Source organism: Lagenorhynchus albirostris, chromosome 7 (genome assembly GCF_949774975.1).
Source record: "Lagenorhynchus albirostris chromosome 7, mLagAlb1.1, whole genome shotgun sequence".
NCBI lineage: Eukaryota > Metazoa > Chordata > Mammalia > Artiodactyla > Delphinidae > Lagenorhynchus > Lagenorhynchus albirostris.
The window spans coordinates 104,046,879-104,069,024 of record NC_083101.1 but is presented as its reverse complement, the minus strand read 5'-3'; the positions used below and the strand labels follow the sequence as shown (position 1 = coordinate 104,069,024).

At 44.4% G+C, this 22,146-nt stretch overlaps 1 protein-coding gene across 1 annotated transcript in view; it reads left to right on the top strand.

Annotated features, from left to right (window-relative positions):
• The window catches only part of CCDC25 (coiled-coil domain containing 25), a 73,084-nt gene extending 71,566 nt beyond the window's left edge, over positions 1 to 1,518 (top strand). Inside the window, exon 9 of the mRNA XM_060155753.1 lies at positions 1,206 to 1,518. Within this exon, the coding sequence (XP_060011736.1) occupies positions 1,206 to 1,211 (6 nt within the window). The 3' untranslated portion in view covers positions 1,212 to 1,518. The remainder of the gene's footprint in view (positions 1 to 1,205) is intronic.
• Positions 1,519 to 22,146: the final 20,628 nt, after the last annotated feature.

The window sequence follows — 22,146 nt, the reverse complement described above, 5'->3', positions numbered from 1 at the left end:
TTAGTTATTTGAACATATTTATTATCGTATTTTTAGTCTTGGTCTGCTAACATTTGGGTAACCTCTGAGTCAGTTTCTATTGCCTAATTTTTTTCTTGAAAATTGTCACATTTTTCTGGGTTTTGCTGGGCTTTTTTTTTTTTTGGCAGGGGTGGGACACATCTAGTAATTTTAAATTCTCTATTGGACATTGTTGATGACATATTTTAGAGACTATGGAATCTGTTATTTTCCTTAGAAGAGTGTTGAGAGACTGGAGTTTTGTTCTAGCAAACAGTTTGATCACTGGTTGATACCCTTAAACTTGACTTGACTTGATTTTATGCTTTGTTATGGTAAGTCTGTAAAGAGCCCAAGTTATCTTCTAAGCCCTCTAACTTCATAGGACTCAACCTCCAAACTCTGTCTCTTAGACATTTTTTAGAGTTTGGCTTTAGTTTTTTTAGGGTGGGCCTATGAGAGGCCTTCCCCTAGGGTATAGTCCTTACTCCTAAAACACAGATTTTCTTATATCTCAGCCTGATGTCCAAGATGTTAACAGGGTGTTAATGACATCTCTCCACTCTGGCTGGTATGGATTTCTAATACCTCTAAGACTGTTTGACCTCTTATATCTCTGTTCTATTTTTAAGCCCCTATCAACCTCACAGGTAATTCTTCATAGTCTTGATCTGTGCAGGTACAGTCCTCATCCAAGGACTCATGGGTGACCCAAGCACAATTTTGGGGTCTCTTATACGCACATGTCTCTCTTATTCAATGCCCTGCTCTGCAGATTCCAGTTGCTTCAGCTGCTGCAAACTCTGAACCCTGACTCCTCAGCTCAGCAAAACTTCTCTGCTTAGATTAGACTTCAGCCCTATGCCTTCACTTACAAAACTGTCTCCAGGGTGATCATGGTGTTTGCCTCGTGGGTTTTCTTTCTCTCGGAAACCATAGTCTGAGATTTCCTGTTATCCACTATCTGAAAACAGTTGTGTCATATATTTTTTCTAGTTTTATGGTTGTTTATAATGGAAAGACTGTACCTGTTATCCTGTGATATCCAGAAGTGGAAGTCACCCAGTGGATTTCAGACAGGCAAGTCTCAAAATCACTTCAATTTGTATCATATGGTAAGGTGTTGAGGGAGACCACTTAGGAAACTCTACCTCATTTTCTACTCCCTTTACATTCCTTCCTTTTTGTGTATCTTTTTTTTCCAGTTATAGCCCTGCCCTCTGATGATTTGATCCTGCTGGGACCTGAAGTGATAAACAGATGTGTTTAATTCCTTTGGGTCAGTATTACGTCCTGGCAGTTCATAAATCGGCACAATTCTCTCTCTTTTGTGGATAGCTTGCATTCCTCCTCCATGTCATGTTCACAAATTAGATCATGAATAACCTGTACTGACCAAACTATCAGGGAGGTAAGCTTCTTGTTGATCAGAGCCCCATTTACTTCTTCCCACACATCCCTCCCCTTCTCCTTCTGAGAGGATCATTTCCTCATTTATCTGCTCATTCTTTTCTTATTCTGTATGTGTTTTTCCTCTCTCTACTTTATTTCTTACTAAAAATTTTTTTTCTGGGGTCATATGAATATGTATATATCTTTGTATAAACTCATATACATACATATGATTTACACAACCTGATGGGGGATGTTCATGCATATGTTAGAATGTGTGTGGCATAATTTCTGTGGAATGAAGTTGGCAAAGTGAGGTTGGAGAACATCCAGAGGAAGAGAACTATTTATTTACTAAGCATTGGCTCTGAGTCAAGGCACTAAAATATACCCTTTACACACAAACTTCACTTCATCTTCATCACTACACTATGAAGTAAGGATTCTTATACTTATTTTTCAAAAGGAAAGCTGGGGTTCAATGAGGTAAATGTAACTTGCCTCAGACACAGTTGGTAAACAACAGAGCAAGGAGTTAAATCAATGTTTCTCTGGCTCATATCTGGGCTCTTTTCACTATACAATACTTTCTCCCTAGAAAGATGTCTGTTAAAAAAAGGGATCCAAGGGCATGTAGTTCCCTGACTTGTGAGGGTGGAATGAAGGGAAGAAGACGTATGGGGAAGTAGACCTATGGTCCAGTATTGCCTTGATGGAAGTGGTCAGATCTTAGGGATCCTCTCTAATCACCTCCCACCTGGAATCAGAGTGATCTGCGAGGGTCTGTGATCAGGCACTGGAGAATGAAGAGGGTGGGAGAACTTAGCCGAGGGGATCAGAGATTTAAGTAATTGAAAACTGCAGAAAAGGAATCATAGGATTCACAAGGAAATGGGTCCAAAATCTAGGAGGAGAAGGGATTGAGGATGAGGTCAGAAGGAGAACGGAACCCCCAGGTGACAAAAAGGTCATTCGGCGCCGAAACTTACAGGAATCCACGGGGGCGGGATTAATGAAGCAGACAGACAGCCTTCCCAGAAGTCACTCACACATGAAGAGACAGGAACTGGGTGAGTGCAACCAGCCTCCCCTGGTCTCAGCAAGGGGTGCCAACATCATTTATTAGATAATCAGGATGAAACGGGTGGTCTAGTTAGAAACCTTAGCATGTTATGAAAGTATATTGAAATGAAGCATGATGTCATGACAAGTGCAAGAAGGGAAGGAGTCAGAGAGTTTGAAAAAGAGAAGAAAGTAAAGGAATGTAAGGATTGCTCAGAGATTCTGCCACCCTGGCCAAGGGAGACAGACTGAACTGGGTGGCGTTCAAAAACGGGGCGGCTAGAAAGCTGTGCTCTGATGATTTGCTAAGTTCTCCCCAGTCTCAATTAGATGTAAACACTCCTTGCTTTGGAAAGGCAGTGTGACATCTTTACTTTTTCATATTTTAAAATAAAAATAATTGATTAACACATTCACAAAATCCAAAAGGTGCAAAAGAATATACAGGGAAATGTAGGTCTCCCCCCACCTCTGTCACCCACTTCCCCCCCCTCCTTTCCAGAGGAACTCCTGTTATCAGGCTTACGTGGTTCCTTCCAAAGAGATTTGCAGCATTTAAAACCAGCTGTGAGTATATTGATAGCTTTCACAAAATGATAGCACACTGTACATGTTCTTTTGCACTTTGCTTTTTATAAATTTTAACTTTTTGAATATTTTTTGGAAATTATTCCTTATCAGCACCTAGACAACTTCCTTATTACTTTTTAAGAGCCACATACTTTTCCATTGTAGAAGCTGTATCATAATTTAACTAGTTTCCTACTGATGGGAATTCAGGTTGACTTCCAATCTTTCGCTATTACATACTGCATACTCGGCAATAAACATCCTTTGAACATACATCACTCTGTGTGTGTGTGTGTGTGTGTGTGTGTGTGTGTGTGTGTGTGTGTGTGGTATGAGGGAGCAGGGAGGACCTAGGAGTGGAGGTGCAGTGTCAAAGGATACGTGCATTTTGAACAATGGAGAATGGTTGTCTCCCTTTTAAAAATGAGTGCTGGCTGCTCATTTGTGAAACCACCTGCCTGATGGGAGGAAATCGATCAGATATACCACTACATATGCTCTTTGTTTCAGTTCTTCCAACAATGCTGTGAGGTACAGAGGCAGGTCATTCCTCTATTTTGTCCAAGGAAGTCAATCAAGCTCAGCAAGGTGCTGGCAATCCCAAAGTAACTCGGCAATTTCCAATCAGTCTCTTGGGTACCCTAACACTGGAAAGGTTGCAACTCTCTGGATAAAGGATAGAGATGCTAGGTCTCTAGAACTATGTGTCCTTCATGATAAATAACCGAAATCAGCTTTCTGGTCCAAACAAATCTTAGCTGTGGGCCTGGGGTCTTCTGCATCCAACTTAGCTTGAGCAGAGCTAAGAGAGCACAACTGGGCCTGCTCCCAACCCACGAGGTTCTATGATGTCTTGGGGTCCTGAGACAACGTGGCCGGGCCACCCCCAGACACAGGATTCCCCAGATCCTAGAGCATTTAGATGTCTTTTTAGTGTCCGCATACCCACATCCAAACACAAGAGGACTTTTGTTCTGAAATGGGTCCTTGGGGAGCCAGCCCTAGCCACCCGAACCCCTCCTCTGCGACGTGGGAAGATGATGAGCTATAAACAAGATGCGGCTCAGTGCGTTACTAGCATCGCTTTGGGTCACTTGGTTTAGCTTGGAACCACCACAGAATAATCATACTTTTGGTGGGCAACCCCATTTCACTTCCTTGTTCCTAGGGAGTTTCTACCCCCAGCCTGGCCTATAGCCCTTTCCCTCTTAGCTTTCCAGGTTTTGAGGAAACTAAAGCTCTTCCCAGTGTCCCCCCAAGTCAACCCCTTGGTTGGAACTGGGGTGTCTACAAGAACCCCCACCCCGCCAAGCCCAGAGAATGTCTCCCCTGGGCACTGCCAGAACTGGTTTATGAAATTTCTCTCTCAGACCTTTCGAGTTGCCTGGGCACACATTCCTCTTAGATGCTGTTTCTGATTTCAAGTCTTTTCTGACTGACTGGTTCGGTCCTAACATTTTCAGAGTATTTCCCAAGGAATTCCAAGTTCTAAGGAAGGGCCTTGGGGCTGCTTAGGAAAGCCTCTTTAACTAAAGAGTTCCCCACCCCCTTTTAAAAAATTGTGAACTATATCATACATTCAGAAAAGTACAAAAACATATGTACAGTTTAAAAATAAAATTAAAGCCAACACCCATGGAACCATCACCAGGTATAGACATAGAATATTGCCAGTACTCTAGAAGCCCCCTTTGTGGCCCTCCCTAATCTATTTGATACGTTGAAATTCAGGTGAGAGTTCTCCTCCTAAGCAAATCTGAAAAACAATGAGTTACTGTCCTTCTGGAATGCCCCTCCAGCTATACTCACAGCATCCACTCACACACAGTGCTGTCTTCTCCAGGGCCTGTGAAGCTCTAGAACTTTGCTCACACCCAGCCCTGCCTCCCAGCCCACCAATGGGTTAGGAAGAAATATTAGTAGGTAAAAAACTTCACAAATGAATGTATTCGTGAGGGAGAAGTGGCTTTTTACAGTCCATCTTCCTTTGCCTTTTCTTTGTTTTGGAAGTCTTTTTGGTAGGTTGGTTTGTTTTAGGACACTATCAAGGACTTTGGTGGTTCTTTCCCCTTTACCCTGTGTCTTTTCTATCGCTTTCCTTCCTTCCTTCCTTCCTCATCATTAGTCATCACTGACCATCAGTCATCGTGGGCACAACAAAACATTCCCTCCTGTAGATGGAAATAATGTTAGAGTACAAACCACGCATAGGTCACTAATTACAGGTACAATTACTGGTCACAGAATCAAGTTCTGTCCATCATTTTTAGTTAGAATCCCTGAAGGACAGGAATTCAATAAATATTTTTAAACCAATGAAAGTTTCCTGGGTTGCTGTATCATTCAGGATCCACTCAGAAGTAGAAATCACACCAGTTATTCAGATAGAGAGTATTTAATACAAAGAAGTGTGGACTGGGGTAAAGTGGTCCATCAGAGAAAAGGCAAGGAGGGAACCCTAAAGGATCACAGAGGCAGGAAGCAGTCACCACCCCCAGGGCCGGTAGAACGAAGGGTCAAGACTGAATTATTGAAACTCAGAAACTTGGAAGAGGGGCCCATAAGACTGAAACTCAGATGTCTGAGGAGGGGGCTCGGCTCAGCTGACCCTGGTATCTCTGAGCTTGGAGAGGGGGATCAAGCCCTGTGATGAGAGGCATCAACCATCTGGTATCAGTGTTTCCAACGGGGTGGCGGGGGGGGGGGGGGCGTGCAATCAGGCTGCTTCTGTGTTTGACAAACTTCAAACTGGATTCAGCTGCTGTTATAGGTGAAGAAGGGAGATTGGGGTGATGCTCACAAGAAACAAAAGCCCACAGGAAGCAGATGGGAAGGAGTGAGTCTCTCCTCCTCCTCCTGGCTTCAATCTCTGTCTACCAACCTCTCTGGGCAGAGCGTAACCGGAAGCCAGGTGAGTGAGAGAGTCCTGGCATCACGAAGCAGTCATTGAGCAGAGTGCAGAGTTTGGGACAGAGAGACAGCTTAGTAACTGACCCAGTAGGTCTGACAGGTAACCCAGGACTGGCTCCCCTGAGACCACGAGCCAGGGGCTGTATTTAGTCCGTTTCCGCTCACAGAGTTGGAGCACTTGATTCTGGAGAAGCAAAGATGAGCGTATGAAACACAGTGCCTGCCATCAGGAACTCACAGACTGGTGGGAGAGCGCGTATGCCTACAGGTTATTACAGGGTGAACAGTATGTGTGAAATGCTCCCTATTTACAGTTCCCCCACCATCATCCTATTTATTTATCCTCCTACTTGCAGAGAGATGATCAGGGAAGGCCCCCCTGGGGAGGTGACATTTGAGTGGAGTTCTGAAGGATGAGGCAGCAGCCATATGAAGGTCATGGGGAAGAGAGTTCCAGGCGGTGATATCTGTGTTCACACCCTGAGGCTGGCACCTGTCTGTTCTGTTTGAGGAAGTTCAAGGCCACCGTGCCTGGAGGCAGGTGGGGGGCAGAGGGACAGTTAGAGGAGCCAGCAGGGAGCAGAGCAGGGGAACCTCCTGAACCTTGTTAAAGAGTTGGGATTTTATTCTAAGTGCAGTGGGAAACTATTGGAAGGATTTTAGGCAGGGAATAGAGGAGATCTGATTTATGCTGAAACAAAACGAAAAACTCTGGTTTCTTTAAGGAGAACAGCATCAAGGATGGAAGCAATCTACAGATTCGGGGCAATCCCTATGGAAACACCAATGGCATTTTTCACAGAACTAGAACAAATAGTTCTAAAAGTTGTGTGGCAAGTGAAATAAGTCAGAGAAAGACAAATACTGTATGATTTCACTTATACGGGGAATCTAAAAGACAAGACAAATGAACAAACGGAACCAAACAGAGACAGAGTCCATATAGAGGCCAAACGGGTGGTTGCCAGGGGGTGGGGGTCAGGGGGAGGAGAGGAAAAGGTGAGGGAGCTTCAGAGGTACTAACTTTCAGTTACAAAATAAATGAGGGCCAGGTATGGAATGTACAGCATGGGGAATAAGTCGATAATTATGTAACATCTTTGTATGGTGACACATGGTAACTAGACTTATGGTGGTGATAATTTTGAAATGTACAGAAATAATCGAATCACTATACTGTGTACCAGGAACTAACATGGCATTTTAGGTCAATTATACTTATATTAAACCATCAAACTCATAGAAAAAGAGATCAGATTTGTGGTAACCAGGGGTGGAGGTGGGGGAGGGTGGATTGTATGAAGGTGGTGGAAAGGTACAAACTTCCAGTTATAAGGTAAGTAAGTACCAGAGATGTGATGTACACCATGATAAATATAATCAACACGGCTGCATGTTATATATGAAACTTAAGAGAGTAAATCCTAAGAGTTCTCATCACAAGAAACAGATATTTTTTCTATTTCTCTAATGTTGTATCTGTATGGCATGATGGATATTCACTAAGTTTATTGCGATAATCACTTCACTGGTGTACGTAAGACGAATCGTTATGCTGTACACCTTCAACATACACAGTGCTGCGCGTCAATTATATCGCAGTAAAACTGGGGTGGGGGGGAGGATGGAAGCAGAAAGACCAGAGTGTGCTGGAAAGTGTGCTGTGCACCTTCACACACGGTACCTCATTTAGCTGGCTCAACAGCCCCCTGGAGAGCTATTATTATCGTCACTTGATAGATGAGGAACGCGAGGCTTAGAAAGTCACGTGGCTTATCGGAGCTGAGATTCAAATCTGAGCAGCAGGCGCGCGCTTTTTCCACACCCCTGCCACGCTGCAGCCTGCTTCTGCTGCTGCCCGTTCAGTAGGGAAGAGAAGGGGTAAAGAACACCTCCTCCAGGTTATTGTGGAGGTGAGGCGTCCGTGGGAGGAGGGCTCATGATCCTCTGACTGAAGGGCATATAATCACGGGGAAGCCAGATTATTAACCTGAGGGCAAAAATAAAGGATGCTGATGGAATTAGCACATCATTATAGAAAGTAAGAGGAGAAAAAAATCTCAGACACCATATGCCTTTTACCATTTATTACCATATGTCAGCCCCTTATGCCTTGTACCATTTATTTCTGTGTCTCACTTCATTGAAATTTACAGGATCACCAATTCCTTGTTGAATACAAGTAATGACAGCAGTATCATCTCTCGTTCTTGATCCTAAAGCGAATGCACTCTCTCGCCCTCTCCCCACCCCCTTCTCTCTCCTCCCTCTTTCTCTCCCACTTCCCAGCAAAAGGGTATTTGGCTCATTAATGCGCAGGAGGAGTGCAGGGGGTGGGAGGAGAGACTGCTTTGACGGCAGGGAGTGTGGCTCTGTTCAGGGATTATGACGTTGTCGCCAGGCTCTGAGTCTCTGCTGTCTTACGGTGGCTTCTTTCCTAGGCAGGGTCTTCTCTCAGTGTTAGGCAAACGCCCAGCCACTCCAGGCATTTCAGTCTTCTGACCTTGCTACCCCATGAAGAGGAAGTGTCTCTTTTCTCATATTTCCAGCACAAGTCTGGGCGCTGATGCTCTTTGGTGAATGAGTCCCGCCTGGGTAACACGTCCATTCCGGCAGAGGGTGTGGCCAGAGCAGTGGTATTCTCACTGGTCACCCCTGAGTCACTGGTCCACTGTGGGGGAACGTGAGTGGTGAGGTCAACACTATTTGAGCAGCATGAAGTGGTTAAAGATATTTATGCAAAGGAAAATACGGGTGTTGTTACCCGAAGAAGAGACAGTGATTGCTGGGGAAACTAACACAGCAGCTATCGCTGTAGGCAGCAGGGGTGCTGAGTTTGCAGGACTGAAGCCGACAGAGACCAGCAGGAAGGGAATTCTGGGAGAAAGAAACGCTACAAGAATCAGCCGTGGAGGTGGGCTGGAGACAGTTTATGCAGCAGCCTGGGCCCCCAGGAGGTCCCATGATGGCCAAGGAGGAGACGGGCCTCTTGCCCTCTGTTTTCTTTTTAAAGTAACAGTTTTCATCATCATCATCATTATTTGTCTCTTAAGTTTTGATTATCGAAGATTTCCTATTACTCAGCCATAAAAAAGAAGGAAATAATGCCATTTGCAGCAACATGGATGGACCTAGAGATTATCATACTAGGTAAGTCAGACAGAAAAAGACAAATATCATATGATATCACTTTTATGTGGAATCTAAAAAACTGATACAAATGAACTTATTTACAAAACACAAATAGACTCACAGACATAGAAAACAAACTTATGGTTATCAAGGAGTTTGAATAAATTAGGAATTTGGGATTAAAATATACACACTACTGTATATAAAATAGATAACCAACAAGGACCTACTGTATAGCACAGGGAACTCTACTCAATGTCTTGTAATAACCTACAATGGAAAAGAATCTAAAAAAGATTCTATATATAACTGAATCACTTTGCTGTACACCTGAAACTAACAGAACATTGGAAATCAATTTTTCAAGAAAATTTTTTTAAAAATTAAAGAAAAGAGGGCTTCCCTGGTGGCGCAATGGTTGGGGGTCCGCCTGCTGACGCAGGGGATGCAGGTTTGTGCCCCAGTCCGGGAGGATCCCACATGCCACAGAGCGGCTGGGTCCGTGAGCCATGGCCGCTGGGCCTGCGCGTCCGGAGCCTGTGCTCCGCAGCGGGAGAGGCCACAACAGTGAGAGGCCCACGTACCGCAAAAAATAAAAAAAAAAATTAAAGAAAAGAGAAAATTTCCAACATACACAACGTTAGAGTGACTGGATAAAGAACCCCATGTCCCCATCATCCAGTTTTACAATTATCAATGTTTTGCCTATTGTGTTTGATTTGTCGTATCCCATGGAGTACTTTAAAGCAAATCCCAGACATCAAATCATTTCCCCTCTAAACATTTCAGGTGTGTATCTCTAACATACAGAGGCTTTCAAAAAACCATAATCACAATACATTATCACACTTAATTTCTTAAATGGTCTAATCATAAATCTGTGTTCACGTTTCTAAGATTTTCTCAAAAATGTCTTTATAAGTTGGTTAGTCTGAATTAAAGTCCAAAGTTCACACGTTGCATTTGGTTGATATGTCTCTTGAGTTTCTCTCTTCAATACACTTTGACTTGAAGATGAATTTTAAGTCTCTTTTAATCTATAACATTCCCTCTTCTCTTTGCTCTTCCCATGCTACTTATTTGCTGAAGAAACCGAGTCATTCTGGGTTTGACCGGCCGACACCTCAAGCTCATGCAGATGGTATTAACATGTTTCTTTGGAGCCACTGTATGTAAACTGGAAGACAGATCTAGAGGCTGGATTGCAGTCAGGGTCAATTTTCTTTTCTTTCTTTCTTTTTTTTTTGGGGGGGGGAAGTTTACTTACTAGGTGGAACTGTGTACTTTCTATTGCCTCATATCAGGAGGTATGTAATGTCTGGTTCTCTTAAAGGAAATAATTTCTCTTTTTTAAATTTTTATTGGAGTACAGTTGATTTACAATGTTATGTTAGTTTCAGGTGTACAGCAAAGTGAATCAATTGTACATATACTAAAGGGAATAATTTCAATTCACCTCAATGAAAGATTTTGCTGTGGACTTTTTGGGTAGATAATATATTTCAGGTTTAAGAGTTCCCTTTTATTCCTAGTTGGAAAAGATTTCTTAAGAGTCATGAACGGATGCTTCATTTACTAAATGCTTTTTCTGCATCTGTTTATGTATTTTCTTTTCTGGTTTTGGTAACAAGATTTTCTCTCACAGGATAAGTTGGGGAATGCTCCCTATTTTTTTCTGTTCTCTGGAAGAGTTTGTGTTGGATTAGAATTGCTCTTCTTTGAACGTGTTCGTAGAATTTGCCTTTAAGTCTTTCTGCATGGGCCTGGTGTTTTTCTTGTGGGGCTATTTTTAATCACTGATTTAATTTCTTTAATGGTTTCTAAATATTCAGGTTTTAGACTTCTTGAGTCAGTTTTGGTGAGCTGCACTTTCCTATGAATTCCTTTGTTTCATCTAAGTTTTCAAATTTATTGGCATCAAATGTTCATATTATTTCCTCTTAATGTCAACTCTTTCATTCCTAATGTTCTTTATTTATGCCTTCTTTCATTTCTTTTTTGATCAATATTGCCTGAAGTTTATCAGTTTTATTAGGCTTTTAAAAGAACCAACTTCTGGCTTTTTTGATCCTCTCTATTCAAAACGTTCTTTTTCCCATTTCATTAATTTTTGTGCTTTATTATTTCCTTCTTCTATTTTCTTTATATGTGTTCCTCCTGTTCACGTCCTCAAACTTTTTAAGTTGGACACTTACCTCATGAATTTTAGCCTTTCTTTTTTTCTAATTAATATGAGTGTTTAAGGTTATTAATTTTCTCTCCAAGTATGCCTCAGCTACACTGCTCAACTTCTGAGACTTAGTCTTTTCATTATAAGATAATTTTTTTTTTTTTTTTTTTTGCGGTACGCGGGCCTCTCACTGTTGTGGCCTCTCCCGTTGCGGAGCACAGGCTCCGGACGCGCAGGCTCAGCGGCCATGGCTCACGGGCCCAGCCGCTCCGCGGCATGTGGGATCTTCCCGGACCGGGGCACGAACCCACGTCCCCTGCATCGGCAGACGGACTCTCAACCACTGCACCACCAGGGAAGCCCCATTATAAGATAATTTAAAAATATTTTCTATATCTATTTCAGCCTAATTTTTATTATAATTTCTTTTTTGACTCACAAGTTTTGGGAAGTGAATTTCTACTTTATGATTTTTAAAAAATTGAGTGTTAGTTTATATTCAGTGAAACGCCCAGATCCTGTGTATAGTTTGAGTTTTACCAAATGCACAACTCTGTATAAATCACATCTATCAATATGTAGATAGTTGCATTATGCTCTTTCCATCAACCCCTGCTCTTCTTCTGCGCAGTCTAAGGCAGCAACTATTCCGATCCTGAGCATCACAGAGTAACTTTGCCTCTTCTAAAATTTACTATAAATGGAATCATACTGTATGTATTCGTTCGTGTCTAGCTTCTTTCTCCAGTATAGCGGTTTTCAGTGTTGTTGCGTGTATCTTTTGTTTTTCTCTTTCTTCCTCCTCTTCTTCATCCTCCTGCCACTCCTTCTCCCCCCTCCCTCTTTTGAGTAGTTCATATTCCATTGCACCAAAATACCGCAATTTATTCATCCAGTCCCCTGTTGATGGATAGCTGGACTGCCTCCAGTTTTCAGCAATTATGATGAAAGCGGCTGTGAATGTTTTTGTGTAAGTCTTTTTTTGTGGAATATGTTTTTATTTCTCTTGGGTAAATACCTAGGAGTGGAGGTGCTGAGTCACAGGGTGAGTGTTGTTTACCTTTACAAGAAACTGCCAGAGAGTTTCCCAAAGACGTTCTACCATGTTCACACACCAGGAACATCCTCACTAACACTGGACATTTTAAGTCTTGTTTTTTTTTAAGTCTTTTTAATTTTAATTATTTTAGTGAGTAAGCTGTGGTATCCTAGTTCTTTTTTAAAACTCAATTTTACTGATGTATGATTTACATACAATAAAATGAACACATTTAAAATATATCATTTGGTGGGTTTTGACAAATGTCTACCACTGTGTCACCACCAATCCTAATCAAGATATAGAACATTTCCATCACCTCGCAAAATTCCCTCATGCTCCTTCACAGCAAATTACACCCTACTTCTGCCCCAGGTAACCATTAAACTTATTCCTACCACTTTTGATTTGTTTTGCCTGTTCTAGAATTTCATATAAATGGACTCATACATGAGATACTTTTTGTTTTTTTGGTATGGCTTCTTTTACTCAGCATAATTATTTTCTTTTTTATTGCTGAGTGGCATTCCATTGTATGGATGTGCCACAACTTGTTTATCCAGTCTCCTGAGGCGGGATATTTGATTTGTCTTTACTTTTTGGCTATTATGAATAAATCTTCTATGAATATTCTTATACAAATTTTTTTGAATATATGTTTTTATTTTTCTTGGATAAATTCCTAGGAGTGGAATGGCTGAACCATATGACAGGTGTATGCTTAAATTTTTAAGAAACTACCAACCTGTTTTCCAAAGAGGTTGTATCATTTTACATTTCCACCAGTGGTGTAATTGAGTTTCAATTGCTTCTCATCCTAACACTTGGCATGGTCTGTCTTTTTTTTTAAATAAATTTATTTATTTATTCTTGGCTGTGATGGGTCTTAGTTGCTGCATGCGGGCTTTCTCTAGTTGTGTCGAGCAGGGGCTACTCTTCATTGTGGTGCGCAGACTTCTCATTGCAGTGGCTTCTCTTGTTGCAGAGCATGGGCTCTAGGCGCCCAGGCTTCAGTGGTTGTGGCACGCGGGCTCAGTAGTTGTGGCTCGCGGGCTCTAGAGCGCAGGCTCAGTAGTTGTGGTGTACGGGCTTAGTTGCTCAGCAGCATGTGGGATCTTCCCAGACCAGGGCTCGAACCCATGTTCCCTGCATTGGCAGGCAGATTCTTAACCACTGTGCCACCAGGGAAGCCCTGGTCTGTTTTTTTAATTTTAGCTATTTTAACAGGTGTGTAGTGGTATCTCATGGTGGTTTTAATTTGTCTTTTCCTAATCACTAATGATGTTGATCATCTTTTCATGCACTAGTATCTTTTGTGAAGTGTCTGTTCAAGCATTTCACCTATTTTTATGGGTTATTTATCTTCTTGTTACTGAGTTGCAAGAGATATTTATATATTCTATTTATAAATTATTTGTCAAATATATTCTCCCAATGTATGACATGCCTTATCATTTACTTAACTGGCTCTCTTAATGTGCAGATTTTAATTTTATGAAATCTACTTTATTATATTTTTCTTTTATGGTTAATGCTATTCTTGTTTCAGCTGAGAAATCTTTGCCACTCCAGGATCATGAAGGTATTTTTCTGCATTTTATTCAGAAGCTCTATATTTTAATTTTTAAGTTTAGGTCTTGACCCATCTTGAATTGACTTTTGTGTATAGTATGAAGTAGGGGTCAAGATATATATTTTTTCCTGTTTAGATATTCAATTGTTCCAGTACCATTTTTAAAGAATCTTTCTTTTTCTCATTGATTTCTTTTGATGCCTTTGTGAAAAAAAATCAGTTGACCATTTAGTATTGAACTTTTTTCTGACTCTGCTCTGTTCCATTTGTCTATCTTTGTGCCAATACCATACTGTGTTGATTACTATATCTTCATATTAACCACTGAAATCAGGCAATGTAAGTCCTCCAAATTCATTCTTTTTTCCAGTAATTTTTTTCTTTTCTCTTTTGCTATTCTATGTCATTTATATTTCCATGTATCTTTTAGCATCAGCTTCTCCATTTCTACAAAAAAAACATGCAGGAACTTTGTTTGGGACTGCACTGACTATATATCAGTTTGGGGAGAATACATGATATTAGTCTTCCAATCCATGAACATGTGTATCTCTCCATTTATTCTGGTCTTTCAAAATGTCTCTGAGTAGCATTTTATAATTTTATATGTAGAGATTTTATACCAATTTTGTTAAATCTATTCCCAAGTATTTTATTTTTTTGTCAAAACCCACCAAATATATATATTTGACATTTGTCAAAACCCACCAAATGATATATTTTAAATGTGTTCATTTTATTGTATGTAAATCATACATCAGTAAAATTGATTTTTAAAAAAGAACTAGGATACCACAGCTTACTTTGATTGAAAAAGCTTTCTTCTTTTTTAATATTGTCGTTTAAAGCTCTATACTTCCTTCTAAGCACTGCTTTATCTGCATCCAACAAATGTTGGTATGTCGTGCTTACGATACCAGTTTAGAATGAATATTCAACCGTCGCTGGGTGCAGTGTTCTCACATCATTAAGTCAAATCGGTTGACAGTATTGTTCAAATTTCTATATCCTCATGGCTTTTCTGCTTACTTATTCTGTTTCAAATACTGAGAGAGGGGTGTTGTTTTTAGGCCTTGTTGCTGTTGGTCTAGAATTAGTTCAGAGTCAGCTCACAGGCCCGCACAGATTCTTGCCCTGTATATTTCAGCCAACCACTCAGGGGAGCTCTATGCAGATTTCTGGGGATCCGCCTCTGCACAGCTCCCTCCTGCCCAGTACCCTGTCCGGTACCCAATTCCAGCTGCCTTGGCAGCCCTAAACTCTGACCTCTATTCCTTCCAACCTGTGGGACCAATGATCTCTGAGTGAACAAACTCAGTGTGATGCCCACACTGCCTATTCAGTTTTTAAATGTTTCTATGTCCAGAAGAAGGTTGTTTTGTGAAGCTGAAGTAAGAACAACGATGGATGATGGGGAGCAAGCAAGTTCCAAATTATAAACTTGTGGGTCAGGCTTGTTGGAGGCATTTAGAGGTTTTGGGAGTTCAGAAGAAGAAGCAGCCATCAGGTTATAAATCTGGTTAAAATCATCAAGTGGAGATTCTTTCTTCCTTTCATATGGGGGAACTCTGCTTTATCACAAGGGACAATGTCAGAAGAAACAGAGTTGGCTTAGGGCAGTGGTGTTCAAATTTTTTGTTGTTGTTGTTTGGTTTTTTTGCGGTACGTGGGTCTCTCACTGTTGCGGCCTCTCCTGTTGCGGAGTACAGGCTCCGGACGTGCAGACTCAGCGGCCAAGGCTCACGGGCCCAGCCGCTCTGCGGCATGTGGGATCTTCCCGGACCGGGGCACGAACCCGTGTCCCCTGCGTCAGCAGGCGGACTCTCAACCACTGCGCCACCAGGGAAGCCTTCAAATATTTTGATCACAACCCCCATTCATAAAAAAGAATTGGGGGATTATTTCTTTGATCTCCTAATATATGTAAATTTATTTATGAATTACTTTCTGTGTTTCTATTATTGGTTAACGTCTCAAAGCAAAATTGCACTTAGAATGATGTTGATCATGAAGGATAATAAATATAAATCTATTTTCAAGTCATATTTTTGATCAGTCCACACTTTTTTGGCTGACTTCATGTCAGATCTGATTCTGTGAAAACAAAGTGTGACCTTGAATGAATAAAACACAACAGGAAGATGTTTTAATATTTAAAAGTTTGTTCCTCCCCGCTGCACAGTTTGGCTGGGCACCCGTTTTGGAGACCTTGGGTCTGGGGAGAAGGACCTAGGGAGGTTAGCAGCCTGGCTAAAGGTCGGCGTCTGGCTTCCTTGTGGAAGCCTCCAACTTTCACAGCAGGAAGCGCACTCCTGTCTCCAAGTCCTGCACTGTTCTCACTAGTCCATCGTCATGTTTAGTGATGAGGCAGCCAGGATGGGGAAGTCTGGTAGCCCTGAGACTTGGGGTCTTGTCACAACTTTGTCCCTAGCTTGCTTTGGGACTTTGAACAAGTCTGTTTCTGTGTATCTCGGTTTTCTCAGGCCCCATTGAATTCCCAATCCCACCGTTCTGGAAGAAGTAGCTCTGAGACAGGCTGGGACCTGGGGCCCTTTGCTACAATGCTTACACCTGGACAAACATCTCCTTGAGCAACAAAATACAAAGAAGCTATAAGGGACTAAAAATAACTGCATGCCTATGCAGTTGGGGCAAATTCTGGCCAAAAAGGTACAAAAAGACCAAAAAACCCCCCAACTGCCACTTCTGAAGAGCAGGGAGCAAAAGCAGGGTACTGTGCATGCCACCTGCATCCAGCACCACCTAAGGGGTGGGCAAAACTCCTAAGCCACCCCCCCGGCCTGACCCCCGGACACATCCCTACCCTCACCCCAGATAAGGAACCAGCTCGTGCCCCTGCTTGGGGAGCAGGGGCCCCAATAAACCCTCGCCTGAATTTCTTGTCTGGCCTCTTATCAATTTCTATTGACTGGGGAAGGCCAAGAACCCTGGTCAGCATTAGCTCGGCATAGCTGGCTTCCATTAATCCTGGGTTCAAATCCACATAATATCTACGTGGCCTTGAGCAACTTACTGTTTTGAGCCTTGTTTTCTGACCTATAAAATGTAAATACATTTAGTTCATGAGGATTAAATGAGATACTACACATAAATCGAAAAAAAATATTTTCCTTTCTCTGTCTCTTATGCCTGTGGTTCTCAAGTTTTACATGGGGCGTTGGAATTCCCTGGGGAATTCTCCCCCTCACTCCTCCTGTCCCACCCCATCTTTGTGGTCCTGAAGCAGTGGGTCTGCGGTGCAGGCCCGCAGTCTGAATTTTTGTGGGTTCCTGGGTGGTTGCCCTGCTGAGGGCACTGCACCAGCCTTTACACCTCTCCCATTACATCAGACACAGAGCCTTGCCCTTCGAAGCATTCAAAAGAAAACAAAAGGACTGGACAGGTGAAGGCAAGGAAAACAAATCCCCAGGGAGGTTGCTCAGTGCGCCGCCAGCCTATGTGTCCAGGCAGCTCCTTGTCAGCCCGGCCCGCCCTATTGGAAAGCACGGCGTGGTCAGAATGTATTTGTCAGTTCTTCGCTCTCCTCTCCTGTGGCTCTGTTTTGACAGGTGTGTCCAGGGCTGGCATGGCAGGCGTTGCCAGCTCAGCCCTGGCTGGGGAAAAGGAGCAGGAAGAAGGTGTGGACGTTCTGCCCAGCTCACTGTCCTGCCCCAGCTGGCAGGGCACTGAGGCTGCTGGAGAGGAAGGGTGGGCAGGTCGGGGGTCGTTAGAGGTGCTCAAGGACGTGCCCCAGGCCTGTGACCTCCAGGAAGCCCCTTGCTCTGCTTAGAAAAAGGCTCAGGAGCTCCTCAAGATTTTGCACATCTGGTGGAGATGAACACAACCCAACAGCGAAGGCCATGATCCTAAGCCACTGACTGCATCCCGCTGCTGTCACCTCTCAGTCTGGATTCAGACTTTCCTGCCTTGGCCCTGGCCGAGTCCAGGAAAGCCACCAAGCAGGGCAGGAGGAAGAGCACTTGGTTAGAATTGTGGGACAGAGGGGTCGGGCACATCCGATGACTCCCACATGGAGTCGAGACCAGGCCACTCTCTTTGTTTCCTGATGAAGAAAGTGAAGGTTAGAGAGGGCCGTGCTGGGCCGACTTTGCCGCGATAAATGGAGGACCCAGCAGGGAGCAAGAACGACGCATCCCTATTCCATGTCCACCGAGGGTCTCTATCGTGAAGCCCACCCGATCTCCCCACTGGATGCGGGTTGGATCCATTTCCCAAAGTTTATGCACAGAACAAGATACTGATTCACAGAGTTTGCTGCAAACTTTACAATTCTGACTGCCGGCCCTGCTAACCCCTGTGGTCAGCTCTTAGGATTTTCGGCAATACCTACAATGGTCCAGATGCCCTGAAGGGCCATGTTAGTACCAGGAGTGTTTGATGACATGAGACAGAGAGAGGGATTGCAGGGAGAGTACTTTCTGGGGAACGTGCAGCGGTTGGTGCCCATTGGTCCTAACCAATAGCAAACTGAAATTGCGGCAAAACCAGAGACATGAGAAATTGCTTTGCCCAGGAACCGAGACACCAGAGTTCTGGTCCCGGTTGGTCAACGAGCCCTTCAGCCCGTCTCAGCCTTTGGTTTCTTACCTGTAAAGAGGTTGAGCTGGGTGAGTCACAGCTTGTTCCAGGCTCTAACCATGCAGGGAATGTGGGTGGGAGTGTGCAGGACCTGGAGTTCTGGCTACTCATCTGCAGAGGAAAGTGGTGAGTAATGTTGCCATCCAGGAAGCCTGGGTCTGTAGGATAAACACCACCATGATGATGCCTGATGTTTACGGGATGGTAACCCTTGCCGGGCACCAGACACTGAATTGTGTCCCTGGAAAATCCGTATGTTGAGGCCCTAACCCTCACTGTGACTGTATCTCAAGATAGGGTCTTACGAGGTAATGAAGGTTAAATGAGGTCATAAGGGTGGGGCCCCGATCTGATAGGACTGTGGCCTTCCAAGAAGAGGAAGAGAGCCTTCCCTCTGCCTCTCTCTCTCTGTCTCTCTCTCCGCTTCCCCCACACTTCCTCTCCCCCTACCATGTGAGGGCAGAGCCAGAAGGCAGCCATCTGTAAGCCAGGAAGAGCTGGTGCCTTGATCTTGGACTTCCAGCCTCCAGAACTCTGAGAAAATAAGTTTCTGTTGTCTGAGCCATCCAATCTGTGGTATTTTGTTATGGCAGCCTGGGCTGACTAAGACACTGGGAAACTGGCCAAGAGCATCATCTTACTTAATCCCCTCAGCAACCTCATTTGGTAGGTCCAGTTGTAATCCCTGTTTTACAGGGGAGGAAACAGAAGCACAGAGAAGTTAAATCACCCAAGACTGAGGTTCAATAGAGAAACGTCTAAAAACTCATTATCGGACTTCTCTGGCGGTCCAGCGGTTAAGATGCTGCGCTCCCAATGCAGGAGGCCTGGGTTCAATCCCTGGTCGGGGAAGATCCAGCATGTTGCACGGCATGGCCCAAAAAAATAGAAAAAAGAAAAGTGGAATTGTATAAATAAGTAAATAAATAAAAAGTGTCCCAGATTTGACCAGTGGGAACCCCTTTAGGCTGGCTCCTGTGTCCTTTAAAAACAAACAAACAAAAAGACACAAAAACAACAACTCACTATCTATGTGACTTTGGGAAGTTAATCTCTTCAAGCCTTAGTTTCCCCATCTACATAGTGGGAAGAATAATAATATATGTAGCTACAATATAGAGAGAGATTATAGATTTATAGACATTATAGCTGCATTACAAATTGTAGTGAGGATTAAATGAATAAATATATGAAAAGTGCTTAGAACGGTGTTCTGTTGCATAGTAGCTCTCCCATGGGTGTTTGCTATTACCATTACTGTTGAGGTTATTCTCCTGTTCCTCTGTTGCCAAACACAGACTCTGTGGCCAGCTTTGCTCATGGTTGCTCTTGCTCTTGCGCCTCTAATTTTTTACCACGTGATCCCTCTCCCTCCGCCTCTTCCTCTGTGGTCACAGCCCACTGGATCAGGGTAGACCCCTGACCCACAGGGTGAGCAATCAGATTGCTCTCCTAGGGCTGGGAACTAGAGATTGTAGGACCGGGTCCTTTGGTGGTCAGCCGTCGCCCTGTTATGCTGGGCCTCGTGCAAACAGAAGATGCTGGTCAACAGAAAGGGTACAAAGAGTAGCAGGAAGGGGAGGTCAGGGCCCCTGAGAGAAGAGAGATAGGAGACTGGCTGGTGCTCTGGAGTGAAGATGGATGCTTGAGACGTTGGCAGCTTTCCACGTCTAGTCACCCTGAGATGGAGTTGTACTTCAAGTTTCCATAGCCCTGATTTTACCCGCTGCATCCTTGTCATGACTGCCCCCTCCTGATTTCCTTGCTAGAGTTTGAGAGGGCTTCTGTGACCAGGGAAACCAGAGGTGGTGGTGACTGCCTGGATGGACCCCAAGGGCCCATCTCCACCCTGTGCCTGCAAATCAAGCTGATCCCCCAAAACCACACGGTCAGGGATGTGTTGGTGGCCATTGTCCAGGACCCATGAGTTTTTCTTATGTGTGTTTGCTTATGTTCTGAAATCAACTCGGTTTTCCATCCTTGCAGCCGTCTCTCACTCTGGCCCCCAACTCATCCCTTGGAATTCATCCCAGACCTAACTTTTCTGGATTTGGACTCTGGGACGTTGGCTTGCTCCGACGCCTGGGTTTTCCTGCTCTTGTTTCCCTGGCCCAGCTTTCTGGGTACCTGCGCCCATGCCGGCCCCTCCCACCCAGGGGTACCCCTGCCAGGACTGTCATCCACCCCACCAGGGACAGTGAGTAGTGAGAGTTTCCTGGAGGGTTTCCTGGGGACCCAGACTGTGAAATGACACCACTGGATGGTCCTCACTGCCTCCCCCAAGGCCCATTACCTCTGTGCCACGACCCCTTCTTCTCCAGCCCCCAGCCTGTCCCGCACGAGGCGGAGACGTATCTTTCACTACTGCCCCCTCCTCTATGAGAGGCGAGCCCCCAGGCAAGGCGGCTTCAGCCCTGTAACCCCGCAGTACCTAACTCACTGCCCAGCACATTCTCAGTTGTTGATGGGGGCAGGTGGGGCAGGGACCCTGAGCCACCACAGGGAGTAAGGAAGTGGTGGGCGCCTCGTGCCATGGTCCCTGGGGCCCCATCCCCATCCTTCCACCTCTCTGCCTGCTTCCTCTACCAAACACCCTATGAGGCTTAATTTCAAGTGCTGACTTGACCAGGCCACGGGATACTCAGGTGTCGGATTAAACATTATTTCTAGGTGTATCGGTGAAAGGGTTTCTGGAAGAGATGAGCATTCAAATTAGGTGAGCATTTGAATGGGTGCACTGAGTAGAGAAGATGGCCCGTCACTAAAGCAGATGGGCAGCCTTTCAGCCTGTTGAGGGCCTGAATAGGACAAAAAGGTGGAGGAAGGGAGAATTCTCTCTGCCTGTGTGAGCTGGGACATCTGTCTTCTGCCCTAGGGCTGGAACCATACCATTGACCCTCCTGGGCCTCCAGCTTGGGGATGGCAGATCATGACACTTCTCAGCCTTCCTTTCTCTGGAAAATTCTGACTAACGATCCCCACAACCCCTGCCCCCCCCCCAAAAAAAAGTAAAAAAGCAAAACAAGGCACAGGGCTTTCACTAGGCCATGTTTTACTGACGAATGAGGTTACTATGCTACCATAGTCTGGATGTTCATGTCCACCCCCCCAAATTTCTATGTTGAAATCTAACCCCCAGTGTGATGGGTTCAGGAAGGGGGGGCCTTTGGGAGGGGATTAGGTCACGAGGGTGGATGACCCTCATCATTTATGTTGTTTCTGCTGCTTACAAGTCACCCAGTTTGTGATGTTCTGTTACAGCAGCCTGAACGGACTAAGACTTATGCCTTGAAAGCCAGCCGAGGGCACAGCCCCTTCACGCACCCCCGATTCCTGGAACAGGCCCAGCTGATTCCCAGAGGACCCAGCTGTCCTTTGTTTCCTGTGGACCCTGGAGGGCCAGGTCCTTTGGGGCAGGTCTGGTCTCCTCCCCCTTTTCTGTTTTATCTCCTTGTGTTGGGGACAAGACGGGGGAGCAGGGGGTATCACTCAGGTGTCCTGTCTTATTTTCCAATCTCATTCTAGCCCAAGAGCTCTAGGGCCCTGCTGCGAGATTAGTAGGCTCACTTTGCTTCCACTGGGTTCCTGCTCGCTTGTGGTCAGCCACGCTTGGTCCCTGGCCCCTGCAGGACCACTGGGAACTCCCAGCAGAACTCAGTGTTTCCAGAGTGAAGGGCCAGGGGGTCCGACCTGGACTCC